The 26,503-nt window shown below is 44.3% G+C and overlaps 1 protein-coding gene across 1 annotated transcript; it reads left to right on the top strand.

Annotated features, from left to right (window-relative positions):
• The first annotated feature begins 73 nt into the window (after positions 1 to 73).
• Positions 74 to 25,002, top strand: nucb2a (nucleobindin 2a). The gene is made up of 13 exons (XM_084309211.1): positions 74 to 216; positions 1,836 to 1,976; positions 5,318 to 5,425; positions 5,901 to 6,033; positions 7,516 to 7,619; positions 9,261 to 9,446; positions 11,200 to 11,290; positions 11,862 to 11,920; positions 12,016 to 12,108; positions 17,577 to 17,666; positions 19,805 to 19,975; positions 22,291 to 22,339; positions 23,980 to 25,002. Exons 2-13 carry the CDS (start codon positions 1,836 to 1,838, stop codon positions 24,183 to 24,185), a joined length of 1,431 nt encoding a protein of 476 aa, XP_084165337.1. The 5' UTR covers positions 74 to 216; the 3' UTR covers positions 24,186 to 25,002.
• Positions 25,003 to 26,503: the final 1,501 nt, after the last annotated feature.

The raw sequence follows: 26,503 nt of genomic DNA, 5'->3' as shown, positions 1-26,503 counted from the left end.
GCGGAGACGTAAATTCAGTGGGTTGATCTTTTAAATACAACCCAAGTGGATACGCAGATGATAACGGGGGGGCGTGGTTTCACCCAGTAGTTCACCAGCTCGCTGTTCTGTGTGTTAGCTGTAGCTAGTAGCACCAACACCATTACCACCATCACCCGGGTCAGGAGAGAAGACAGTAATAATTAATAACGTTGCCCCCCAGACTCCGGATTCAAAGTGAGTACCACTGTGACGTGGATGTCTTGTTAAACTAATAATAACAGGCGATATTATCATAACATGGTGTCTGTAAAGCTCGCATGTTAACGTTAGCTAGCTAGCTAGCGCTAGCGTGTAACATTTATGTTGACATGGATGGATAGCCTGTGTTGACGTTGGGGGGGATGATGTATACTCTCTTTTTTAGACTATTTTTTTTGTATTACAAACAGTACTGTATTTGTAAATCTGGTATGTCATAAATGTATAGATGCAACACTACTGTCTATCTGTATGTCATGTATGTTATGATTAATTGAAAATGGGGGACCCTGATGTAAACAAGACGAAAGTCTTTCTCTGGTCTGCATCCCCTTAACAATTGTGTGTATTGAGCTGTGCTGTATTGTACCCATTCTGCAATCTGTTAATACAGTTTTCAATCAATCTGCATCACAACCTGCCTATGTGCAGCAGGGGGAAGAGGACGTGGGTGTTAAGTTACACATCGATCTAGCAGCCCAGCTAAGTTAAAGGGGTGGTCCTCCACAGTCTTTTAAACGTCCATCCAAAAAGCACTTGGCACCGACCGGTGTTTTGATTTTTGAGATATTGGAAGGAGGAGATATGATATCACGTTCACCAAGAGGTCACAGCAGGGGCTATTAATTAAGCCCTCTCTGAATTCTGTTGCTAAGAAATATGTATCCATGTTTCCTGCCTCTCTCCAAGAATCCTTTTAACGTTACGAAAGAAAAGCATCTGTCCTTTGCCTCTAGCCTCCCCCACTGACTTCTACCATCTCTGCTCCCAGTAGCTCAGGAACCAAAACATTGAAATCACTCATCAATCAATCATTGTTTTACACATCAGACAAGCCTCTAAAATGTGTGCTATCCTAATTGACCTAACTATAACTGTTAGCTCGTGATGGTATCATGGCAGCCAGTTAAAGGGACATGAATACAGGCTGTATAGGAGCCAAAGCACTCATGAGTTATACCTTATTTCTTATTGGCTTAGTTGGCTACACTGTTTAGGTCTACATTTCAGAATACAATGGGACTTAGCTGTATATTTAGGTTATTGTATTATATGAATATTTATATGTTTTATTTTTATAACCTTACATTGAAACGGCATTAGGAATATTGATTGGATTTAGATAAAGTCATTGAACCGTCTTATTTGTCATAATCAAACATTCTAGAACATTTTGTCATGTGTCGAGTCGGCGGTGATTTTGGAGACTGGGAAAATACAGTTTTCTTACCTTGTAGTAGTGACGTGAATATTTCGTGGCAGTAAACAGCCAAACAAGTTTTAGTTTAGGAAAATAGCGTTAGGATCACTTCTGTAAAGAAAGACTTCGCTGTGGAAGAGAAATAAACCTGCTGTGGAAGAGAATTGTTTTACACCGGAGCGGCTGTGGACATTATTTTTCTTTATCAATGAACGTACTACTCACGAGTAAGCAACTTTAACCAGTAGAGTGGACCGTCGGCCCTCATACAGGCTAACAGACTAGCTAGCGACCACAGATCCTTACCTACATATTATGTTCAGGGTGGTGGCCTATAATGGGTCCATATCATGATTGTATTTGAAAGCTTTGCTGATCATTGTTTTCCCACCAGATGTGTTGGAGTCGGACTCTCCTCACCAGCGGGCTTGTGCTTTTGATCCAGCTGTTGTGTCTGGAGTCGGTGCCCATCGGCATTGACAAGACAAAGGTCAAGGAACCCGAGCCGAAAGCAGAGGAGTCTCCAGCCAGTGTGGTAAGAAGGAGCAGCGGAATTGTTTTCTCTGTGAAAAGTGTCATGAGTTACAGAAACACAGGCGGTCGGGTGGCGTAGCGGCGATTGCGCTCGTCACCAATGCAAGAGGCTGCGGTCTCGACTCCCGGAGTCAGCATTGCCCTGCGGCTTGGGCCAGTCGTCATACTAACTCGTTTGGCTGAGTTAGGGGGAGGGAAGTCGTGGGTGGTAATCTGGCGTTGTGGACAGTGACGCCTACAGGTCAGGTTTGGGCGCCTGCTCAGCGAAAGGCAGGAAATGGTGAAGGCAGCGTGACCTCCCACGCGTTATGCTTCACCAATGAGAGTCCTCGCTGCCAGGTGAGAAGAGAGCCACTGGCTGTCTCCACATGTGTCGGAGGAAACATGTGGTGGACTTCAGGGTTCCCTTGTACCGACCAGTAGGAGGAACATGCGCACAACAACCACGTAGGGGAGGGGGGGAATTGGCATAACGACTCAAATTGGGATGGGGAGAAAAATAGAAAAATCAGGCGGAGAAAAAGAGGATAAAAAAAAGGAGTTACAGAAACACACAGCCCCTAATACAACGCTGCCTTTAAATGAATATGTGGTTAATGTAACATGATAAAACACAACACACTTGAACAATACTATTTTAAAAGTGCATGGAGCTCCCAGCCGACACTGAACTTATTTTGATTGATATTGAAATCACGACTATTAAACACAATTACTCCATTGATTTTAAAACATCATTATGACGACGACTACATGTTTTTTACCTTCCTCCTCGACCAAAGCCTGCCTTTCTGTCATCTTCTACAAGTGTACAGATCAGCAGAGATTTTCTTGTAGAAGAGCAAAATAATCTGTAGACCATGGTCAATCTTCTGCCTATAGAATGGTGTGGATTAATATGATTGTACTGTAGGCCTCCTCTATTCTGCTATGGGCTGAATATTACAGCTGCATTGGTGTGTGTTGTTGGCTCTACTATACTGTGAACTGAATAGTACAGCTGCATTTTGATTGATTGATTGAAAACTTTATTAACAGATTGCAGAATGGGTACAATACAGTACGGCTCAATACAAACAACTGCTAAGAGGATGTAGACCAGGGCCCCGTTCCCCGTACCTGGATAACTGAGTTAGCCGGATAACTTTCGGTTAAGTCTGACTTAAGCCGGACTTTCCGGCTCCCCGTACCTGGATTGTCCAAATCACCATGACAACAGATCCAAAAGTTTGAGCCTGGTCGAAAGCAGGGTTTAAGTTCAAGTTAGCCGGATGAAGCACAGCCACGCCCCCGCAAAGAAAGTGACAGCGCGTTTCCTGAAATTATTCCCACAGTCTAGGATCTGCTTTATACCATTCTGAATTACGTTTTTGTGCTCCATTCTTCCAGAGGGGGCTTTTGAAATGTAAAATAGACCCAAAATGCTGATACTAAATTCACTTTGTCCTAAATAATGCACGTTATATATACCGTGGCGCTCGCTCGGTGCGATGTACACATTATGTGGTTATTCTAACAACGCGCAGCATTGCAAATGTGAATCCCGCAGGGATATTTTTAATGATTGAAACCTATCGCTCGTTTGGCTCTGATTCCTTTCATATTCTCCGCTGTGGATGTTTAATGGAGCGCCTGGATTGTGTTTCATTCAAGCATAAAATTGAAGTGTCTATGCGTGGATTGTGGATCTTGTCTCGTTCATTAATGTATAAACAATGAATTTATCCCATCTGGCACAGTGGCTCAGCGGTAGTGCTCAATCCTGGCAACCCAGCGACCGGTGTTCGAAACCCCGTGTTTCCAATATAATTGTTTGGAATATAATATTAATGATTATACGCCAAAGTAGCCTAGTTTCAAGTTAAAATATTATAAATCTACATGCATTGAGGATGTCATTCTTTATATAGCTCTCAACGTGCACCAAATTGAATTATTCCTACATCGCAAAAAGAAGGGGAAGACTAGGTTTCGAACCCCGGTCGTCTGCGTGAAAGTCAAAAGAAGAACCCGTTACACCACAGTGGAGATAAGTAAAAGATCGACTATACATCAATCAATGGGAAGAGAGCCGTATCGTTATTTTGTATAACAGTTTAACTAATTATTTTCGCTAGCAAGATCTCATTTGATTATTCAATCCAGCAGGCAAGTTTAAAGAAATATAATCTGATTGATTGAGGTAATGAGGGACTTAAAATTAGCCTATAGATAACGCATTTAACTTGTCGGCGAGGCGATTGAGCCGTACTGCAATATGTTACTAAAGTTTTAAATCAATTAATCAATCAATGCCGCTAGAGAATCAGGATCTCTGCTCTCGACACTTGCTGCCTTCTCGGCTGAGGCGGGCATGCGCACTTATCCTGGGTCTCAAGTCTGGCTTGAGTTAACGAGACTGAATCCACCTTCGAGGAACAGGAAAATCCCGGCTTCAAACATCGGGTTAACTGAATCTGGATAATGACATCTTGATCGACTTAGTTGAACCAGGTACGGGGAACGGGGCCCAGAAAAATACTTTTGTCTCGTTTACATTTCAATTCATCAAGACATTTATGACATACAAGACATACAAATATACAGTACTGTGTAAGAAAAAGAGATACGTATGCACACCAATAAGTATGCATTGGTGTGTGTTGTTGGCTCTACTATACTATGGACTGAATAGTACAGCTACATTGGTGTGTGTTGTTGACTACTATACTATGGACTGAGTATTACAGCTGCATTGGTGTGTGTTGTTGACTCTACTATTATGGACTGAGTATTACAGCTACATTGGTGTGTGTTGTTGACTACTATACTATGGACTGAGTATTACAGCTGCATTGGTGTGTGTTGTTGACTCTACTATTATGGACTGAGTATTACAGCTGCATTGGTGTGTGTTGTTGACTACTATACTATGGACTGAGTATTACAGCTGCATTGGTGTGTGTTGTTGACTACTATACTATGGACTGAGTATTACAGCTGCATTGGTGTGTGTTGTTGACTACTATACTATGGACTGAGTATTACAGCTGCATTGGTGTGTGTTGTTGGCTATACTATACCATGGACTAGGGCTGCATGATTAATCATAAATTCTAAATGACGACGATTCTGATGTATTTGCATTTGCGTCAAAATGGAGATCAGTTGCATTAAAACACTCGCTCCTATTCCCCTATGCATTCACGTCACGCTGCATTCACGTGTTTACTTATTCACGTGTACTGTAGGCCTCCTCTATTCTGCTATGGACTGAATACTACAGCTACATTGTTCTGTGTTGTTGGCTCTACTCTGCTAGTATGGACTGAGTGTTAAAACTGCATTGGTTTTACTTCACAGGACACTGGACTCCACTATGACCGCTACCTCAGAGAAGTCATCGACTTCCTAGAAAAAGACGAGCACTTCAGAGACAAGCTCCACAACACAGACATGGAAGACATAAAGGTATGGACTCAAAGTATCTTATCCGGAGACATGTGCTACAATAGTGATTTGGTAGGGGGTGTAACGGTTCTGCAATTCAGTGGATCTCTCTGTTTTGGGGGCCTGTATTTGGTATGGTGTGTGTGTGGGTGGGAGGGGGGAGGCAGTAGGTACACTCAGAGCAGAATTGCAGTAATTTCGGGGGCATTTTTGGATTTTAGCATGGCATTAACCCGTTACCAATGTAGAACATTGTCTCTACTAGATCATCTTAAATTAAGCTATCTCAAACCTGCCCTCTTTTCTTGATCCTCTGATTGGATGATCAAGAAAAGAGGGTGGGTTTTGAGATACGTCTGTTCCAACCATTCGATTTTAAAATGACATCTTATGCAGTGCATCTTCAAACTTAAGACAAGTTAAAGTTATTTCTTGTTTCCAGGATCATATAGAGATTATTGATAATAACCATTACATCATGTATTGTGTCGTACAGCAAGGCAAGCTGGCCAAAGAGTTGGACTTTGTCAGCCATCATGTCAGAACTAAACTGGATGAGCTGAAGAGGCAGGAGGTCAATCGACTGCGGACGCTGATTAAGGCGAAGCAAGACATTGAAGGAGGGAACGGTACGTCAAGCTGCCTTCTGATAACTTTGTGTGAAATGCATTTTATTTATTTTCTCACGAGATTAAGTCATGGGATACAGATGAGGGCCGACACTGGCTCAGGAGGTAGAGCAGTTGTCTGGTAATTGGGAGGTTTCCGGTTTGATTCCCGCTCCTCCTGGGCAGCGTGTTGAAATGTCCTTGAGCAAGACACTTAACCCCGAATTGCTCCCGATGAGCAGGTTGGCACCTCGCATGGTCGCCTCCGCCATCGGCGTGTGAGTGAATGGGTAAAATGTGAGGTACAAATTGTAAAGTATAAATGTAGCCATTTACCATTTACCATTAAAAGGGGGATAACAACAGTATGCTGTCCTGTTTTGTAAAATGCACAGTCATGCTAAAATGCATTACTGAGGCTAGTAGGCCTGAACGATATTGGAAAGAAACTAGTATTTAATTTGAACCACATGTGGCCAACTACTCCCCAACACTGTACACACATACACACACACACACACACACACACACACACACACACACACACACACACACACACACACGCACACACAGGTATTTAACCTACATAAGTAGGGAGAAGGAAAACGAATAGGTAAGAAAAGGGAGTGAAAAGAAAAACTAACAATAAAAAGTCACAGGTATGAAGTCGTATTGTTAGTATTAGAGTCACCACCAGCTCTCAAAATAATTCTATTCTATGTGTCCTTTTTCATCATATCCATACACAATACATTGAAATCATAAATTACCTATCTCTCAAACTCAAACCCTTGATCTGCCAATCACAACGGTTGCTGAGGGACATTTTAACAGCTGTGATTGGAGGATCAAGATAGAATAGGGCGGAGCTCTAGATGGGTCAATTGAGGCAGTCTCCTCATCGTAATAAGTGCCGTTAGCGACGTCTCGTACTCTGAGCACTAATCGCTTGGATTACAATCTGGCATTGACGCTGGACACATCGTGGTAATTGAGCCTTGGCTCAACAACATCACGGAAGCATAATCTATTTCAAGTCACACCATGTGATGTGACATATAATCATAGAAGTTAGAAAAGCACGTGGTGGATAGGGGTGGGAATCACCAGAGGCCTCACGATACAATACTATCACGATACTTGAGTCACGATACGATAGTATTACAGGTATTGAAATGAACAATGCAACTTCCTTATACAAAAAAAAAGAAAAAATACAAATATTATTATTTATTTTATTTTAAAATTTTATAAATAATTAAATATCGATACTTGGCGTCCCTGTATCGATACAGTATCGCCACGCCTAAAGTATCGCGATACTACTACGTATCGATATTTCCCCCCCCACCCCTAGTGGTGGACATGTGGTATTTGTACATGTTGCTTCATTATGTAAATAACATACAATTTACTGTGATGTATCAGCGTCTTGTGTACAGTAGTAATTGTGTCCCGGAACAATTGTGACCTGTGGTGGTGATGAAAGCGATCTCCTCACAGACATAGCAGTGGATCACCAGGCTCTCTTGAAGCAGTTCGAGTACCTGAACCACATGAACCCACACACGTTTGAAGTGGAAGATCTCGATCGACTCATCAAATCGGTAAGTCCCGCTTTGGAGGACGAAGGAAGCTTTGAGTTACTCCTTTTTAATGGAATTAAAGCTGCACTGTGTAACTTTCGCAACAAATGAGAAGGGGAATTTTATTAATTCAAGTAAGGTAACTTTTCATTTGTGTCATTCACGTTTATTCTCTAGACCAGCGGTTCCCAAACTCCCAATGGGTTTCTGTTAGAAAAAATTGTTGCTGGTCTCCGTGCACAGATTTTATTTTTTATTTTATCTCTTCCCACGGCGACTATGGATAGGGAATTTATTTATTTAATTAAAATGTTCACGACAACATGGATGCATGTACTCTGCCAGCATGTTTAATATCCATAATACTAAAGGGTTGACTAAGATTTTTATGAAATTTTATTGTAAAAAAAAAAAAAAAAAAAAATGTAATTGACCACCATTAGCCTTTTCATGTCACACACCACCTAGAGGGCGCTCGCGCACCACAGTTTGGGAACCACTGCTCTAGACTCTAGAGAATAAACGTGAATGACACAAATCAAAAGTTAGAGATTAGATTTGTAGTCTTTACATCATTTATAATACGTCAAAGGAAGATTGTGTGTGTGACCAGAAGAGGGCTTGTATAGACAATCCCACTGGGTGTCATGCATCGCTGAAGGGAGCGTTTTCTCCCGTTCAGCCCAATCCTGTGATCTAGGGGCTTAGAGTACACTAACAAAGGGGCTTAGAGTACACTAACAAAGGGGCTTAGAGTACACTAACAAAGGGGCTTAGAGTACACTAACAAAGGGGCTTAGAGTACACTAACAAAGGGGCTTAGAGTACACTAACAAAGGGTTAGAGTACACTAACAAAGGGGCTTAGAGTACACTAACGGGCTTAGAGTACACTAACAAAGGAATTTAGAGTACACTAACAAAGGAAATTAGAGTACACTAACAAAGGGGCTTAAAGTACACTAACAAAGGGGCTTAGAGTACACAAACAACTAACAAAGGGGCTTAGAGTACACTAACAAAGGGGCTTAGAGTACACAACCAAAGGGGCTTAGAGTACACAACCAAAGGGGCTTAGAGTACACTAACAAAGGAATTTAGAGTACACTAACAAAGGGGCTTAGAGTACACTAACAAAGGGGCTTAGAGTACACTAACAAAGGGGCTTAGAGTACACAACCAAAGGGGCTTAGAGTACACTAACAAAGGAATTTAGAGTACACTAACGAAGGGGCTTAGAGTACACTAACAAAGGGGCTTAGAGTACACTAACAAAGGGGCTTAGAGTACACTAACAAAGGTACACTAACAAAGGGGCTTAGAGTACACTAACAAAGGTACACTAACAAAGAGGCTTAGAGTACACTAACAAAGGTACACTAACAAAGGGGCTTAGAGTACACCAACAAAGGGGCTTAGAGTCCACTAACAAAGGGGCTTAGAGTACACTAACAAATGGGCTTAGAGTACACTAACAAATGGGCTTAGAGTACACAAAAAAGGGGCTTAGAGTACACTAACAAAGGAGCTTAGAGTACACTAACAAAGCATATCTTTCCATGAGAAAGTTGCACAGTGCAGGTTGGATAGAAGCTAATCGGCCACCTGGTGGAGACGAGGTGAAGTGAAAAGATGTACAGACCTCCTCTGTTTCTCTGTCCAGGCCACTAACGACCTGGAGAACTTTGACAAAGACAGACACGAGGAGTTCAAGAAGTACGAGATGATGAAGGACCATGACAGGCGAGAGCTGAGGAAGACGCTGGACGACGAGGGGAAGAAGAAGGAGGAGGAGCACTACGAGGAGATGAAGAAGAAGCACGCGGACCATCCTAAAGTCAACCACCCTGTGAGTACGACTTGGGGCTGAGCCATATGGAAAGAGATCCTAAAGTCAACCACCCTGTGAGTACGACTTGGGGCTGAGCCATATGGAAAGAGATCCTAAAGTCAACCACCCTGTGAGTACGACTTGGGGCTGAGCCATATGGAAAGAGATCCTAAAGTCAACCACCCTGTGAGTACGACTTGGGGCTGAGCCATATGGAAAGAGATCCTAAAGTCAACCACCCTGTGAATATGACTTAGGGCTGAGCCATATGGAAAGAGATCCTAAAGTCAACCACCCTGTGAATATGACTTAGGGCTGAGCCATATGGAAAGAGATCCTAAAGTCAACCACCCTGTGAGTACTGTAGAATAACTACTTTCCAAAAGAATAGATTGTCCAATACGTCGGATTCCAATAGGTTGTACTTTATATAGAATCTTCAGCGCACGTTACATTACAGTTGAGTTCTCATCAGGTTCATTCATAAAACGCTCTCTGTCAATCACCTAAAAGGACGCAGCTGGTAGCAGGTGCGATGCATCCTGGGACTTGTATTTCTACTAACGTGGTGACTAATGTAAATAATAGTATCTCTGACTAGAATAAACAAACACTCTTCCACTTCTTCTTTCAAAGGTAAACAATAATCGATATTAACATATATGTAATATAACTCATAATCATTAACCTGGCCTATTAAGTTACAACAAGTACGACTTGGGGCTGAGCCATATGGAAAGAGATCCTAAAGTCAACCACCCTGTGAATATGACTTAGCCATATGGAAAGAGAGAGATGTCTCCCCCCCCCCCCTGATAACTATGTACAGTATATCATCATATCTGCTAGGGGTGTAACAATCTCAAAACAGAATAAAAATACTCATGTACATTCTATACAATGTATTGGGTATTTTGAGACGGTATCGACAATTCCCCTCTCAATTCTCTTTTCTAGGTGTCTTAATTCCTTCTCTGTTTAACTGGTTTCTGAGCCAAGCTTTGTGTGTGTGTGTAAAAGTAGAGCTCTGTAGTATTCATTAGTGCCTCAACGCTTTTCGCATTGTTAACGTTAGTAGTGGGGGAATTTGGTATAATGGGACGTCTGTTTCGTCATTACTGTAGCCTACCGCAATGTTATTATAACATTAGTGTAGTCTACCGCAACAGAGACTTGGTGGTTGTTGTTGAACTTGTGAATGTGTCACCAGAAGGTGAGGTCACTGCCAGAACAGGCACTCTCCCTCTCTCGTTGCAGGACAGGGCAGTTGGTCTACTATGCATTCAGCAAGACACAGCTGCCGCACACTAACGCACATTCACTCGCCACAGTCGATGTAATATATTATTTTTACCGGCCACGATGGCCGTCGAGATTTATATTAAAGTTTCAAGTTTTGTTTTATTTGTCACGTACAAGGTACTTACAGTGAAATGCTTGGTTCTGTATGAGCCCCCTGAGATTGTGCTTCATACTAAAAAAAAATAATAATATATACAAAACTAAAGTGCAAAAATTAGGTAGATGTAGTGCAAATCTTTTTGTAATAAATGGATGAAATAAAATATGGTGTAGTGTTCATATTTGCCAGCCAATTGAAATTCTAGACGGCCATTGGCCGATATTGACTGGCAAACGGAAACCCTGGTAAGTACTAAATATCTGAATTGAGCCAAATGAAGTCGGTATGCTTCCTTCTCCTGTGTGCAGGGCAGTCAGAACCAGTCAGAACCAGCTCAAGGTTAAGTCGTGTGCTCTCTCCTGTGCGCAGGGCAGTCAGAACCAGCTCAAGGAGGTGTGGGAGGAAGGAGATGGCTTGGATCCTGAAGACTTTGATCCCAAGACGTTCTTCAACCTTCACGGTGAGCCCTCCTGAGCAGAGACGAAAGCACTGACGTCGGTCCGCCCACAGTCGCATATGGACATCAATATACATGGATGCTGTCATCGTCATTCATAAAACACTCAGGGTTCCCACAGACATTGCAAAATGAAATTCAAGTACTTTTCCAAGCATTATTTTTCATTTTAAAAGGGCATTTAAAAGGATACAATTCACTTAAATGCTTTTTTTATTATATATATATATATATATATATATATATATATATATATATATATATATATATAAAAAAATCGGATCCAATAATTATGCAAAAAAATTATAATAATTCCAACAATTAGTTACACTTTAAATAAAAGAAAATTCTTTCTTGATTCAGAACACTTTTTATCATGGATAAACAAAACGTCCAATGCGACTGGTTGATTTGAATTTCAAGGACTTTTTAAGCACCTCGTAACAAAAATTCTGTTTTCGAGGAATTCCAGGCCTTGACTTTATTTTTTTTGATCAAAATCAAGCACTTTAGGCACTTCAAGGACCTTGTGCGAACCCTGAACACTGTTCCCTTCTTGTCTCTTACCGATCAGACACCAACGGAGACGGCTTCTTCGACGAGCAGGAGCTGGAGGCGCTGTTCACTAAGGAGGTAAAGCGCCGCTGGCACCTCGTAACGGTAACGTTTCTCGCGGGGCGACGAACTGTGTTTCTTAGCGACATTTTGCTTCCTGTGTGTCAACGCAGCTGGAGAAGATCTACGACCCCACCAACGAAGAAGACGACATGGTGGAGATGGAGGAGGAGAGGCTGCGTATGAGGGAGCACGTCATGAACGAGGTAGATGATGACGCTGTGTTGTAGGAGAAGATCCACTTTATTATTTGATATTACTTTTTTATATATATATATTAGTGCTGTCAATCGATTAAAATATTTAACTCGATTAATCGCATGATTGTCCATAGTTAACTCGCGATTAATCGCAAATTAATCGCATTTTCTTTCTACCTTAAACAGATATTTTTCAAGTTCCAAGTTTTGAAAAGTTTTATCTTATCAACATGAGAGTCAACAAATGCTTGCTTTATGCAGCCATTTAACACAAAAGGATGACTCTCATGCATTGCAAATTTGCATCAAATTCACAACAGAGTGATACACAAAATAACTTAAAAGAAAATAATAATTTAAAACAATGAATAAAGTGTGCATGAAATAATAGGGGAAAGAAAACGTTAGGAACTTGTTACATTCACCCACACAAGGGCTGAGTAATCACACCCCCCCTCTCTCTCACACACTCTCCCAGCTCTCTTTCTGGTGGACAAAGGACTTGTTAACGGTTGGGGGGTCTGGTGGACTCAGGCCATGGTTAGACTAGTGTATTTGTGGTGTTTTTTTTATACGTTTTTGAATACGTTTCATGTCCCTATTACACAGAAATGCGTTTTTTGGCGTTTTTTGTGGATACGGCTGAAACGCTAAATTGTGTTTGCGTTTTGGAGAAACGCTAAAAAACGCGCAGGCAACAGCGTGTAGTCTGCATGAGCCGTTGTTGCGAAAACGCCCATGCGCAGTAGATACCATCTGCGTGCCCTTCCGGTGACAGAGAGCTGTCCCAAACCAAATAGCTGCAGCTACTATGTGTTGTCAAGTTATTGTTATAAGGACCCCAGTCCAAGCTACAACAGTCTGCATTCCCTTAACAATTGTTTGAGCCGTATTGTACCCATATGCAATATGTTAAATAAAGTTTACATCCATTCATTCTGCTAGCATTACCGATTGGCTGAGATGGCGCCGCAACGAACGGCTGCCTGTCTGTGCGCTCCGTCGAGACTGTGTTTACTTTTGTTAATATTTATAGTTTTTAGAGTTTTGTTTGTACCAACTGTTGGTGCATTTAATGTATATGACCGTCAGTCACTCATAGACATTGGATTACGGGAAACTTACCAACTGGATTACTCACTGGACCAGCTTTCCGAACCGCAACAATGGCCTGAAGATCCTTTGTTCCTAGATCCCAGGAAAAGAGGACCCAGACGACGAGGAAAGAGGGCTGGGATCCGTAACAGGCTGAGATCCAGACGCCACCGTACACCACTGCCCAGTATATTGCTAGCCAATGTACAATCAATTGACAATAAACTGGATGACATCCGAGCAAGGATTCAATATCAAAGAGACGTTAGGGACTGCAACGTCCTCTGCTTCACCGAAACATGGCTCACACCGGAGGTTCCAGACCACGCAATTCAACCGGCAGATCACTTCTTTATCCATCGCAAGGATCGGACATCAGCAGAGTCCGGTAAACAACGTGGAGGAGGTATTGCCTTCATGTTTAACAAAAATTGGAGCGATCCAACTAACGTGAAGGAATTATCCAACCACTGCTCCCCAGAACTGGAATATATAACCATCAAGTGTCGTCCTTTCTTCCTCCCGAGGGAGTTAACGGCGATCGTCCTGATCGGAGTGTATATTCCACCGCAAGCCAGCAACAAGGTTGCGCTCTCCAGACTCCACGACGAGGTAAATAGAATACAAGTGGCGAATGTTAACGCCGCCATTTTAGTGCTGGGAGATTTCAATAGCGCCAATCTGAGAAAGGTATTGCCTGACTTCTATCAGCATGTGACTTGCAACACCAGAGGCGGTAACATCCTAGATCACTGTTACACGCAATTTAAAGGTGGCTACAAGGCTCATTCTGATAGTGGCTTTGGTAAATCAGATCACGCGTCCATCTTTCTTTCACCAAAGTACAAACAGAGAATTAAAAGTACTCCTGTAGTCTCGCGAGAGGTGCAGAAATGGGATTTGACGTCAGAGGAGACGCTCCGGTCAGTGTTTCACTACACAGACTGGAATGTGTTCCGCGACACAGATAACATTAATGTCTACACGGAAACAGTGCTGGACTATGTTTGTACTAGGGTGAAAGAAACAATCCCCACTACCAAAATGAAAGTTTACCCAAATCAAAAACCCTGGGTAGACAAATCCGTCCGTGAAGCTCTGAGAGAGCGCACCAAAGCATACAACGACGGCCTAGTGGCAGGCAACATGAATGACCACAAGGTGGCGCGATACAACGTAAGGAGGACAGTGTCAGAGGCCAAACGGCGCTACAGGGATAAAATTGAACTCCAGTTTGAACAAGCTGACTCTAGAGCTATGTGGCAGGGGCTCAAAACGATGACAGACTACAAAGGCGCCTCCCTCAAACTGAACAGTGACATCTCCTTAGCAAATGACCTCAATACCTTCTATGCGAGGTTTGATGCTGGTAATAACAACACCAGCTCACAAGCCACGGCAATGGGGGGGGGGGGGGTGGTCGGCTGCTGATGGAGGCGCAGTGTTCAGGGTAACAGAGCATGAGGTGAGGCGGACCTTTAAAAAAGTGAATATCAGGAAGGCAGCAGGTCCGGACGGCATCCCCGGCCGCGTCCTAAAAGTCTGTGCCGACCAACTGGCCCCAGTATTCACTGACATATTTAACCTGTCCTTAGAACAGGCTGTCATCCCCACCTGCCTGAAGAAGTCCACTATTATCCCTGTACCCAAAAAATCCAAGCCTGCTTGCCTCAACGACTACCGCCCTGTAGCTCTCACCTCCATAGCCATGAAGTGCTTTGAGAAGCTAGTAAAGGGCTACATCTGCTCCTCCCTCCCCATCAACATGGACCCCCTGCAATTTGCATACCGCCCCAACAGGTCCACGGAAGACGCCATAGCCCATGTGCTGCACACAGCAGCATCACACCTGGACAAGAGGCAGGGGAACTATGTGAGAATGCTATTCATCGACTACAGCTCGGCATTCAATACCATAGTCCCCTCCATACTCATAGCCAAGCTCAGGGACCTGGGCTTGGGCTATGACCTCTGCCAGTGGGTCTTGGACTTCCTGACTGGCAGACCCCAGGTGGTGAGAGCAGGCAACTGCACCTCCTCATCCATCACCCTCAACATAGGGGCCCCCCAGGGCTGTGTTCTGAGTCCCCTCCTCTACTCCCTGTACACACACGACTGTGTGGCTCAGCGGAGTAGCAATACAATCATCAAATTTGCTGACGACACAGTGGTGGTGGGCCTGATCTCTGCCAACGACGAGAGGGCCTACCTGGAAGAGGTCAAGGTCCTGGCGGGATGGTGCCAGGAAAACAGCCTCTCCCTGAACGTCAGCAAAACAAAGGAGATGATTGTGGACTTCAGGAGGTCGGGGGTCAAGGACTACAGCCCCCTCAGCATCGACGGGGCACCGGTTGAGAGAGTCAACAGCTTTAAGTACCTCGGAGCCTACATATCCGAGGACTTGACATGGACCACACACATTGACAGTGTTGTGAAGAAGGCACGACAACGCCTCTACTTCCTCAGGCGCCTAAGGAAGTTCCAAGTCAGCCAGAAGATCCTTAAGAACTTCTACTCATGTACAATAGAGAGCATCTTGACCGGCAACATCACCTCCTGGTTTGGGAATAGCACTGCACAAGACCGAAGCAGACTACAAAGAGTGACACGTTCAGCCGAACGCACAATTGGAGGGGGGCTCCCCACCCTCCAGAACATTTACAACAAGCGTTGCAAGGGCAAGGCTAAGAGAATCATTAAAGACTCCAGTCACCCGAACAACTGCCTCTTTGAACTGCTGCGGTCAGGCAAGCGATACCGGAGTCTCAAGGCGAGCACAGAAAGACTCAGAAGAAGCTTCTATCCCCAGGCCATCAGGCTGCTAAACGAACAATGAATGAACACTACACAACAACAACCACCAAACGCACATAGCACACACATCCACACGCACACACTCACTTTAAACAAACACACTGTAGCACCCACTCCACACACTTTATAGCACACACCCACTTTAAACAAACACACTGTAGCACCCACTCCCCACACTTTATATTTATGGGTGAAGGATTGCACTACAACTCGTACACCTTACTGTAAATTGTACCTAAAATTGTACCTCATCCCATTTCTGCTTTGCACTAGATAGTACTGTACATTAGTACACTGCATAGTATTGTGTATTGTATATTATATGGTAACTCAGAACATTGTACATATGTCTATACCGAACACTGTGACCTCATTTTTCTTCTTCTAAATTCATGCTATATTATGTTATTATGTTATTTGATACTATCTTGTCTAGCACAGTCTCTGGAGCGTAACAGTAAGAAGCATTTTGTATGAAAGTATTCTGTACTTCTGTATGACAACTATTAAAGAACTTGAACTTGAACTTGAACTTGGCACTGCCACTGGATAACATGAGCTAGTGTTAGCTATCAAACCATGTTAGCTCAAAGCTCCTCTTTCAACTTAACAAGCATTAAACAAAATGGCCCAGTCATCTATTCACCTTTGTTTAATACACACAGCGTTGTCTCTAATGTTATCTAACTCCTGATAGCTCCCGATATCATCAGTTTGGTGCTGGCTAAGTAGCGTGAGCTAACGTTAGTTTCTAACCACAATGCTATACTGTTATAATGGCAAATTCCATTGATGTTAGCATGCAGCTAACAATGCTACCGATCGTTTTTTAGACTAAACTATCCGCTCTTGGTGGTCACTTGTGTTGATGTTAGTTTTGTTTCATCAACAAATGACAGGCAGAACACACAGTGAATGTATCCGTTTTGTTTATTGCACTTTTATTAGGCTTTGCTGAAAAATAATTGCTGCATTGAGTAAATAGGCAAGATGGTGGCGCGGCATAGGCGCCTGCCTTATTGACATTTTCTTTGCTGGAGCTTCCAGGAAGTATTGGCACATTCAAGTTGCCTTCATGTTTGCCACCTACTGCCACCTACTGCTTTGGCAGTGTACTACATCAGTTTGCTCGGGTGACAAAAACGAAAAAAAAACGAAAGTGTGACTCGAGGCGCACAACGTCGCGGCGAAACGCATATGACAATGATACGAAAATGAAACAAAAGGTGTAACCGCACCCTGAGCCTCTGCCTGGGGGAAGGATCTGGTACTCAGGAGGAAGGATCTGGTACTCAGGGGGAAGGATCTGGTACTCAGGGGGAAGGATCTGGTACTCAGGGTGGAGGAAGGATCTGGTACTCAGGGGGAAGGATCTGGTACTCAGGGTGGAGGATCTGGTACTCAGGGTGGAGGATCTGGTACTCAGGGGGAAGGATCTGGTTCTCAGGGTGGAGGATCTGGTTCTCAGGGGGAAGGATCTGGTTCTCAGGGGGAAGGATCTGGTTCTCAGGGTGGGGGACATGAATAGAACATAATGATCTCAAGATGCTCTTTGTTTCCATCAGGTGGATTCCGACAAAGACAGACTGGTCTCCATGGAAGAGTTCCTGATCGCTACCAAGAAAAAGGAATTCCTCGAGCCGGACAGTTGGGAGGTGAGGAAGGGATATACAGCCACGTTTAACCCTTTCACTACTGAAGGTTAACCTTTCACTACCACACTACTGAAGGTTAACCTTTCACTACCACACTACTGAAGGTTAACCTTTCACTACCACACTACTGAAGGTTAACCTCTCACTACCACACTACAGAAGGTTAACCTCTCACTACCACACTACAGAAGGTTAACCTCTCACTACCACACTACAGAAGGTTAACCCTTTCACTAACACACTACAGAAGGTTAACCTTTCACTACCACACTACAGACGGTTAACCCTGTCACTACCACACTACAGAAGGTTAACCCTGTCACTACCACACTACAGAAGGTTAACCCTGTCACTACCACACTACTGAAGGTTAACCTTTCACTACCACAATACAGAAGGTTAACCCTGTCACTACCACACTACAGACGGTTAACCTTTCACTACCACACTACAGAAGGTTAACCTCTCACTACCACACTACAGAAGATTAACCTCTCACTACCACACTACAGAAGGTTAACCCTGTCACTACCACACTACAGAAGGTTAACCCTGTCACTACCACACTACAGAAGGTTAACCTTTCACTACCACACTACAGAAGGTTAACCCTGTCACTACCACACTACAGAAGGTTAACCTCTCACTACCACGCTACAGAAGGTTAACCCTGTCACTACCACACTACAGAAGGTTAACCCTGTCACTACCACAATACAGAAGGTTAACTCTTTCACTACCACACTACAGACAGTTAACCGCTCACTACCACACTACAGAAGGTTAACTCTTTCACTACCACACTACAGACAGTTAACCGCTCACTACCACACTACAGAAGGTTAACCTCTCACTACCACACTACAGAAGGTTAACCTCTCACTACCACACTACAGAAGGTTAACCCTTTCACTAACACACTACAGAAGGTTAACCTTTCACTACCACACTACAGAAGGTTAACCCTGTCACTACCACACTACAGAAGGTTAACCCTGTCACTACCACACTACAGAAGGTTAACCTCTCACTACCACACTACAGAAGGTTAACCCTGTCACTACCACACTACAGAAGGTTAACCCTGTCACTACCACACTACAGAAGGTTAACCTCTCACTACCACACTACAGAAGGTTAACCCTGTCACTACCACACTACAGAAGGTTAACCCTGTCACTACCACACTACAGAAGGTTAACTCTTTCACTACCACACTACAGACGGTTAACCTTTCACTACCACACTACAGACCGTTAACCTTTCACTGCCACACTACAGAAGGTTAACCCTTTCACTACCAGTTAACCGCCTGTAGTGTGGTAGTGAAAGGGTTACCCTTCTGTAGTGTGGCAGTGAAATGGCTAAGTTGTATCGCTTTAGGTAGTTTTTCACAAGTCTAAAGCATTTAGATAAAAGGATGGGACTGTAATGAACACTGACGGCCCTCAGACCCTGGAGCAGAACCAGGCCTACATGGACAAGTCTAAAACATTTAGATGAGGGTTGGGGTTATAGGGAGGTGTAGTCTGACGTCACTTTGGACCGCCCGCGAGGTCCACCCTTATAGGGATTTATCATTGGGAAAATGGATTATCGGCTATTGTAACAATTCTGCCTCATGAACATTGAAAAAGCTTTCCATTTTTTGCACAAAATGAGTTCCCTTCTATCACTAAGATTATTGTTTCAGCATTTTTGGTTGAAAAAAAATTCTGCGATTTTTTTCTTTTTTTTTTTCTCTCGATTAATTGCGAATATTTTCATGTTGAGCTATATAGATTGTGGATGAATATGCACAGAAAGGTACACCATGCAAATGTTCATGCTTTATTTGTTTTAAACAAGACTATTTAGAAATGGGCAATGGGGAAATACAAGATGGTGGACCGGCCCGGAAAACGGCAATGACGTAACCACACAAGATATAAACAACCTTCATTTTGGACCCACATTTATTCTTTTATTATACATTTTATGAATACATTTTTGGGGGGGAAGCAATATTTCTATTCCACACCTTTCTAAAAGCTATGTGGATTTATTATTTAATAATAATAATAATATATATATATATATATATTAAAAAAAAAAAGATGACATTAAACTGACACGTTCCCTGACCTGGCCCTCCTCAGACCCTGGAGCAGAACCAGGCCTACACGGACGAGGAGATGAGGGAGTTCGAGGAGCACCTGGTGCAGCAGGAGCAGGACCTGAACCAGAAGGCGGAGGAGCTGCAGCAGCAGCGGGCGGAGCTGGAGAGGCAGCAGCAGCAGCTGAACGCACAGAAGGTGGAGCTGCAGCAGGTGAGGAGCAGCCCAGCGGAGAACACACAACACAACGCAGACATTCATCCAGACGGAATATGACTCTGATACTTTGAGCTCCGGGCCTTGACATTTGTGACCGGGCACAGACTATTATGGTCTTGTCAAGCAAGCTTCACATTTTTTTTTATAAAAAGCTAATTGGCTGCATGTTAGCCTAGCTTAGCACAATGAATGGAAGCGGACAGTGCCGGTTAGCCTAGGCATTGTCCAACTAACACCTCTACCGAAGGCTTCCATTCATTGTGCTAAGCTAGGCTAACGTGCAGCCAGATAGCTTTCTACTGAACGCACAAGAGAGGAAACTGGTATCTATCTTCTTGTCTCTCTCTGGAGAAGACGGTAAGCTAATTTCCCCAAATGTTGGCGTGTTCCTTTTAAGATTGCAGATATTTTAAGTCGAGTCAAATGTATTTTATAGCCCAAAATCACAACAAGTTGCCTCGCTGGGCTTCACAGATTAACAAGTAACATCACAATAGATCCACAATTAAAAAAACACCATAAAATCCACTATTTTACAACACAAGACTTTCCCCAATGAAGATATGGACCAATTCCCTGTAACCTAGCAATAAAAGAAAAAAGGGAGAAACCACAGATGGGCTCGATGGGAGATAGAAGTGTGAGTAGGTGAACAGAATGGAGAAATATTTGACTATTGGAGCCTGTGTTTTAACCTCGTCACCAGGACACGTGTGTTTTAACCTCGTCACCAGGACACATGTGTTTTAACCTCGTCACCAGGACACGTGTGTTTTAACCTTGTCACCAGGACACATGTGTTTTAACCTCGTCACCAGGACACGTGTGTTTTAACCTCGTCACCAGGACACGTGTGTTTTAACCTCGTCACCAGGACACGTGTGTTTTAACCTCGTCACCAGGACACATGTGTTTTAACCTCGTCACCAGGACACGTGTGTTTTAACCTCATCACCAGGACACGTGTGTTTTAACCTCGTCACCAGGACACGTGTGTTTTAACCTCGTCACCAGGACACGTGTGTTTTAACCTCGTCACCAGGACACGTGTGTTTTAACCTCGTCACCAGGACACGTGTGTTTTAACCTCGTCACCAGGACACGTGTGTTTTAACCTCATCACCAGGACACATGTGTTTTAACCTCATCACCAGGACACGTGTGTTTTAACCTCGTCACCAGGACACGTGTGTTTTAACCTCGTCACCAGGACACGTGTGTTTTAACCTCGTCACCAGGACACATGTGTTTTAACCTCGTCACCAGGACACGTGTTTTAACCTCATCACCGGGACACGTGTGTTTTAACCTCATCACCGGGACACGTGTGTTTTAACCTCGTCACCAGGACACATGTGTTTTAACCTCGTCACCAGGACACGTGTGTTTTAACCTCGTCACCAGGACACATGTGTTTTAACCTCGTCACCAGGACACGTGTGTTTTAACCTCGTCACCAGGACACATGTGTTTTAACCTCGTCACCAGGACACGTGTGTTTTAACCTCGTCACCAGGACACGTGTGTTTTAACCTCGTCACCAGGACACGTGTGTTTTAACCTCGTCACCAGGACACATGTGTTTTAACCTCGTCACCAGGACACGTGTGTTTTAACCTCATCACCAGGACACGTGTGTTTTAACCTCGTCACCAGGACACGTGTGTTTTAACCTCGTCACCAGGACACGTGTGTTTTAACCTCGTCACCAGGACACATGTGTTTTAACCTCGTCACCAGGACACGTGTGTTTTAACCTCGTCACCAGGACGCGTGTGTTTTAACCTCGTCACCAGGACACGTGTGTTTTAACCTCGTCACCAGGACACGTGTGTTTTAACCTCATCACCAGGACACATGTGTTTTAACCTCATCACCAGGACACGTGTGTTTTAACCTCGTCACCAGGACACGTGTGTTTTAACCTCGTCACCAGGACACGTGTGTTTTAACCTCGTCACCAGGACACATGTGTTTTAACCTCGTCACCAGGACACGTGTTTTAACCTCATCACCGGGACACGTGTGTTTTAACCTCATCACCAGGACACGTGTGTTTTAACCTCGTCACCAGGACACGTGTGTTTTAACCTCGTCACCAGGACACGTGTGTTTTAACCTCGTCACCAGGACACGTGTGTTTTAACCTCGTCACCAGGACACGTGTGTTTTAACCTCGTCACCGGGACACATGTGTTTTAACCTCGTCACCAGGACACGTGTGTTTTAACCTCGTCACCGGGACACGTGTGTTTTAACCTCGTCACCGGGACACGTGTGAATCTACCATCACTCTTCTGTCTTCACAGGCAGTGGATCAGATGGAGCGTCTGAAGACACAGAAAGCAGAGCCGCACAGTGAGTGGTTTCGGTCGCACCGTTTCACTTCCTGCTTTTTGTAGAACAGAACTGTTTCAAAATGTAGGGTTAGTTCTGATGGGGGGGGGGGGGGGGGGCGTAGGGTTAGCTCTGATGGGGGGGGACACACGTAGGGTTAGTTCTGATGGGGGGGACACACGTAGGGTTAGTTCTGATGGGGGGGGGGACACGTAGGGTTAGTTCTGATGGGGGGGGGGACACGTAGGGTTAGTTCTGATGGGGGGGGGGACACGTAGGGTTAGCTCTGATGGGGGGGGACACACGTAGGGTTAGTTCTGATGGGGGGGGGGACACGTAGGGTTAGTTCTGATGGGGGGGGGGGACACGTAGGGTTGGTTCTGATGGGGGGGGGGGACACGTAGGGTTAGTTCTGATGGGGGGGGACACGTAGGGTTAGTTCTGATGGGGGGGGACACGTAGGGTTAGTTATGATGGGGGGGGACACATAGGGTTAGTTCTGATGGGGGGGGGACACGTAGGGTTAGTTCTGATGGGGGGGGACACGTAGGGTTAGTTCTGATGGGGGGGGACACGTAGGGTTAGTTATGATGGGGGGGGACACATAGGGTTAGTTCTGATGGGGGGGGGGACACGTAGGGTTAGTTCTGATGGGGGGGGACACGTAGGGTTAGTTCTGATGGGGGGGGACACGTAGGGTTAGTTCTGATGGGGGGGGGGGGGGGGGGGCGTGACTGCAGTGGTGTGACACCGCCCTGACTGGACTCAGAAGCTGCTACAGCGCTCAGCCACTTTACTGCTACAGCGCTCAGCCACTTTACTGCTACAGCGCTCAGCCACTTTACTGCTACAGCGCTCAGCCACTTTACTGCTACAGCGCTCAGCCACTTTACTGCTACAACGCTCAGCCACTTTACTGCTACAACGCTCAGCCACTTTACTGCTACAGCGCTCAGCCACTTTACTGCTACAGCGCTCAGCCACTTTACTGCTACAGCGCTCAGCCACTTTACTGCTACAGCGCTCAGCCACTTTACTGCTACAGCGCTCAGCCACTTTACTGCTACAGCGCTCAGCCACTTTACTGCTACAGCGCTCAGCCACTTTACTGCTACAGCGCTCAGCCACTTTACTGCTACAGCGCTCAGCCACTTTACTGCTACAGCGCTCAGCCACTTTACTGCTACAGCGCTCAGCCACTTTACTGCTACAGCGCTCAGCCACTTTACTGCTACAGCGCTCAGCCACTTTACTGCTACAGCGCTCAGCCACTTTACTGCTACAGCGCTCAGCCACTTTACTGCTACAGCGCTCAGCCACTTTACTGCTACAGCGCTCAGCCACTTTACTGCTACAGCGCTCAGCCACTTTACTGCTACAGCGCTCAGCCACTTTACTGCTACAGCGCTCAGCCACTTTACTGCTACAACGCTCAGCCACTTTACTGCACAATTCTTTTAGCTTGTCGAATGTGTACTTTATTTGTATTTACTTATACGTAGTTCTACTTATTTTATTGCACATACCGCAGACAGTTGTATATAAATACCGGCTTTTTTATTCCTTTATGCTGTGGAGCAAACGGACAGTAAGAATCCCATTGTACTGGTTGCATAATTGTGGCAAATAAATCTGAATCTGACATATTCACTTTCTTCCAGTCGAAGGAAACGCCATTCACGAAACAGACGACCAGCTACCACAAGAACACCAGCCTGATCCCCAGGACACACCCCAGGAGCACCACGACGCACCCCCGGCTCAGAGTCACGACTCGCCCCGGCACGACCCGTCCCAGATGCATCAGGGTCTGCCCCCGGGCCCCCCGGGTCACCCGGAGGTCCTACAGCAACACGACCTGATCTAGAGCCGGAGGACCAGGATGTTGCCCCTGCTCCTCTCCAGCTGGCAGACTGGGACATGGACCAGTACGACCCCCGTGACCCCACGTCCACAGACTCCTCCCAGTAGCCGTGTCTGGCTGGAGCAAGGTCACTTCTGTTCTCCTGACCCCTGACCCCACACGCTGTAAGACATTGGGGTATGGGGGAGGGAGGTAGACTATTCAATTTGACCTCCATCCCTCCAGAGGGGTTGATACACAATCAATCACCAGTGGGTAGGAACTGTAACTGTAATACTTTGGATTACATGAAATAAAAATAAAGCAACTGTAATCAGACTAGGATACATCTAGGTAGGATCTGATTACAGCTGCTTGTTCAGAGATTACAGTTACATTTTGTATGACTTCATGAATGAGTATGAATAATTATTTTGGTTGTTGGTTTACAAAACAATGACATGGCAGTATTTCCTCAGCCTTCGTTGGCCTGCTATATACTTTATCAGTATATACTGACAACTGAAAGACAGAGCCCCGCTGGTCACTCAAGTAGGCCTGTCATGTATCTGGTGAGCGATGTCTTGAGGGTTTGAGTATAAAAAGTATTTTGTTGACCTTATTACCGTTTCTTGGAACTATTCACAGTGACCTTAAAGTCTTTCCCGTGTGCACGCCATGTATGTATCAAGAGGCAGTGGCTTCCTGGAGTTAAGACATTAGCCATCAAGTAGCCACGACACCACAGCCTACCCCGAAACACTCTACGTTCTAACACCACAAACGTCCAGTATGAATTCATGTAAATTAACAGGAAGTTATAAAAAAAAAAAAAGCAAACTGATTAGACAAGTGATTTATAATCAACTCCAGGACTGGGTATGAAACAACACCTATTATTACCAACGGACGGGCTTTTGGTTTCTGCAGTGTCTCCGAGATGTTGCCAACAAACACTAAAATGGAAAAGGCTGTGAAAAAATTTCATCAGCTTGATCTTAAAATATGAGATCTAAACTTTATTCTTAAACTCAAAATGAGATTTTAAAACTAAATATGAGATCTAAACTTGATTCTTAAAACTCTAAATATGAGATCTAAACTTGATTTGAAATTGTTCCAAGATCTTTTATAATTTTTTCAAGTAATAATTTTTCTTAAAAAACATGCCAAAACATGTCGCAATTCTTAGCATCCTGAGAAATTCTTATCAAATCAAATAGATGTATCCTCCAGAGGTGTGAACTCCAGTCACATAAAAAAATAAAGAAAAAACTCGTGAGTAGGGGTGTGACTATTCAACCCCACAACGATTCGATTAGATTATGATTCTTCAGGCAACGATTCAATGCATCATGAAATCTCTTCATTTGACCTCGATTCGATACATTTTTGATCAGTTAAATGTGGCTGGGGGAACCGATTCACTCAGCATGAATGGATTATAGGTTAATAATAGGGGTGTAAATATTTTGACTCCATGATTCGATTACGATTCTTCAGGCAACGATTCAATATTCATTTGACCACGATTCGATTCGACCTTAGGGGATCGATGCATCGTCACACCTACTCGTGAGCCTGATAGACCTGATAACTCTCCCCAAGCCCAAACGCTAAAAACATGTTGCCATAAAGTACAGCGAATCAACTCTTAATTTCCCTGCTTGTTAACGTTATAATATAATACCCTCTGTAATTGGCACCTGCCAGTTTGTGAGTAGGCAGAGAACTAGGGTGCGTTCTGTTCACGTCTGTCCCTTCTCTTCCCTCTATAGTATTGTGGTAAAGGCCCCCTGTGCCTCGGAGCAAGGGGACAAGTGGTTGAGGGGAGGGAATAGGAATTCTAAACGGAACACGGCTCAAGACGCTGCAGTGTCGTCGGTGCTGGAGCGGAGGACATTGCAGCAGGTACTGATCCGCTGCACCCATGTTTGTTTGTTTTGTTTGCAGCTATAAAATGTTTTGATAATTGTATTCGATACCGTCTCTACACTACTGATCCATACGTTAAAGGAACACGCCAACATTTTGGGAAATTAGCTTAGTCTTCTCCAGAGAGACAAGAAGATGGATATCAGTAGAAAGCTATCTGGCTGCACGTTAGCCTAGCTTAGCACAATGAATGGAAGCGGACAGTGCAGGTTAGCCTAGGCATTGTCCAACTAACACCTCCCCCGCACTGTCCGTTCCATTAAAATGCCATTGCGTCAGTTTCACCTCAAACTTTGCATTTCAGTGAAAGGTCTGGGAATCGATGGATCTCCTACTACATTGTAGACTATACCTTGTGCAATAAAATAAAATGGATTAACATTAGTCCTTAAAAAAATAAATAGAAT

Source organism: Notolepis coatsorum (genome assembly GCF_963971535.1).
Source record: "Notolepis coatsorum genome assembly, chromosome: 2".
NCBI classification, from domain to species: Eukaryota; Metazoa; Chordata; class Actinopteri; order Aulopiformes; family Paralepididae; genus Notolepis; species Notolepis coatsorum.
Note: the sequence above shows the minus strand (reverse complement) of the source record. Positions and strands in the feature narration are given on the sequence as shown.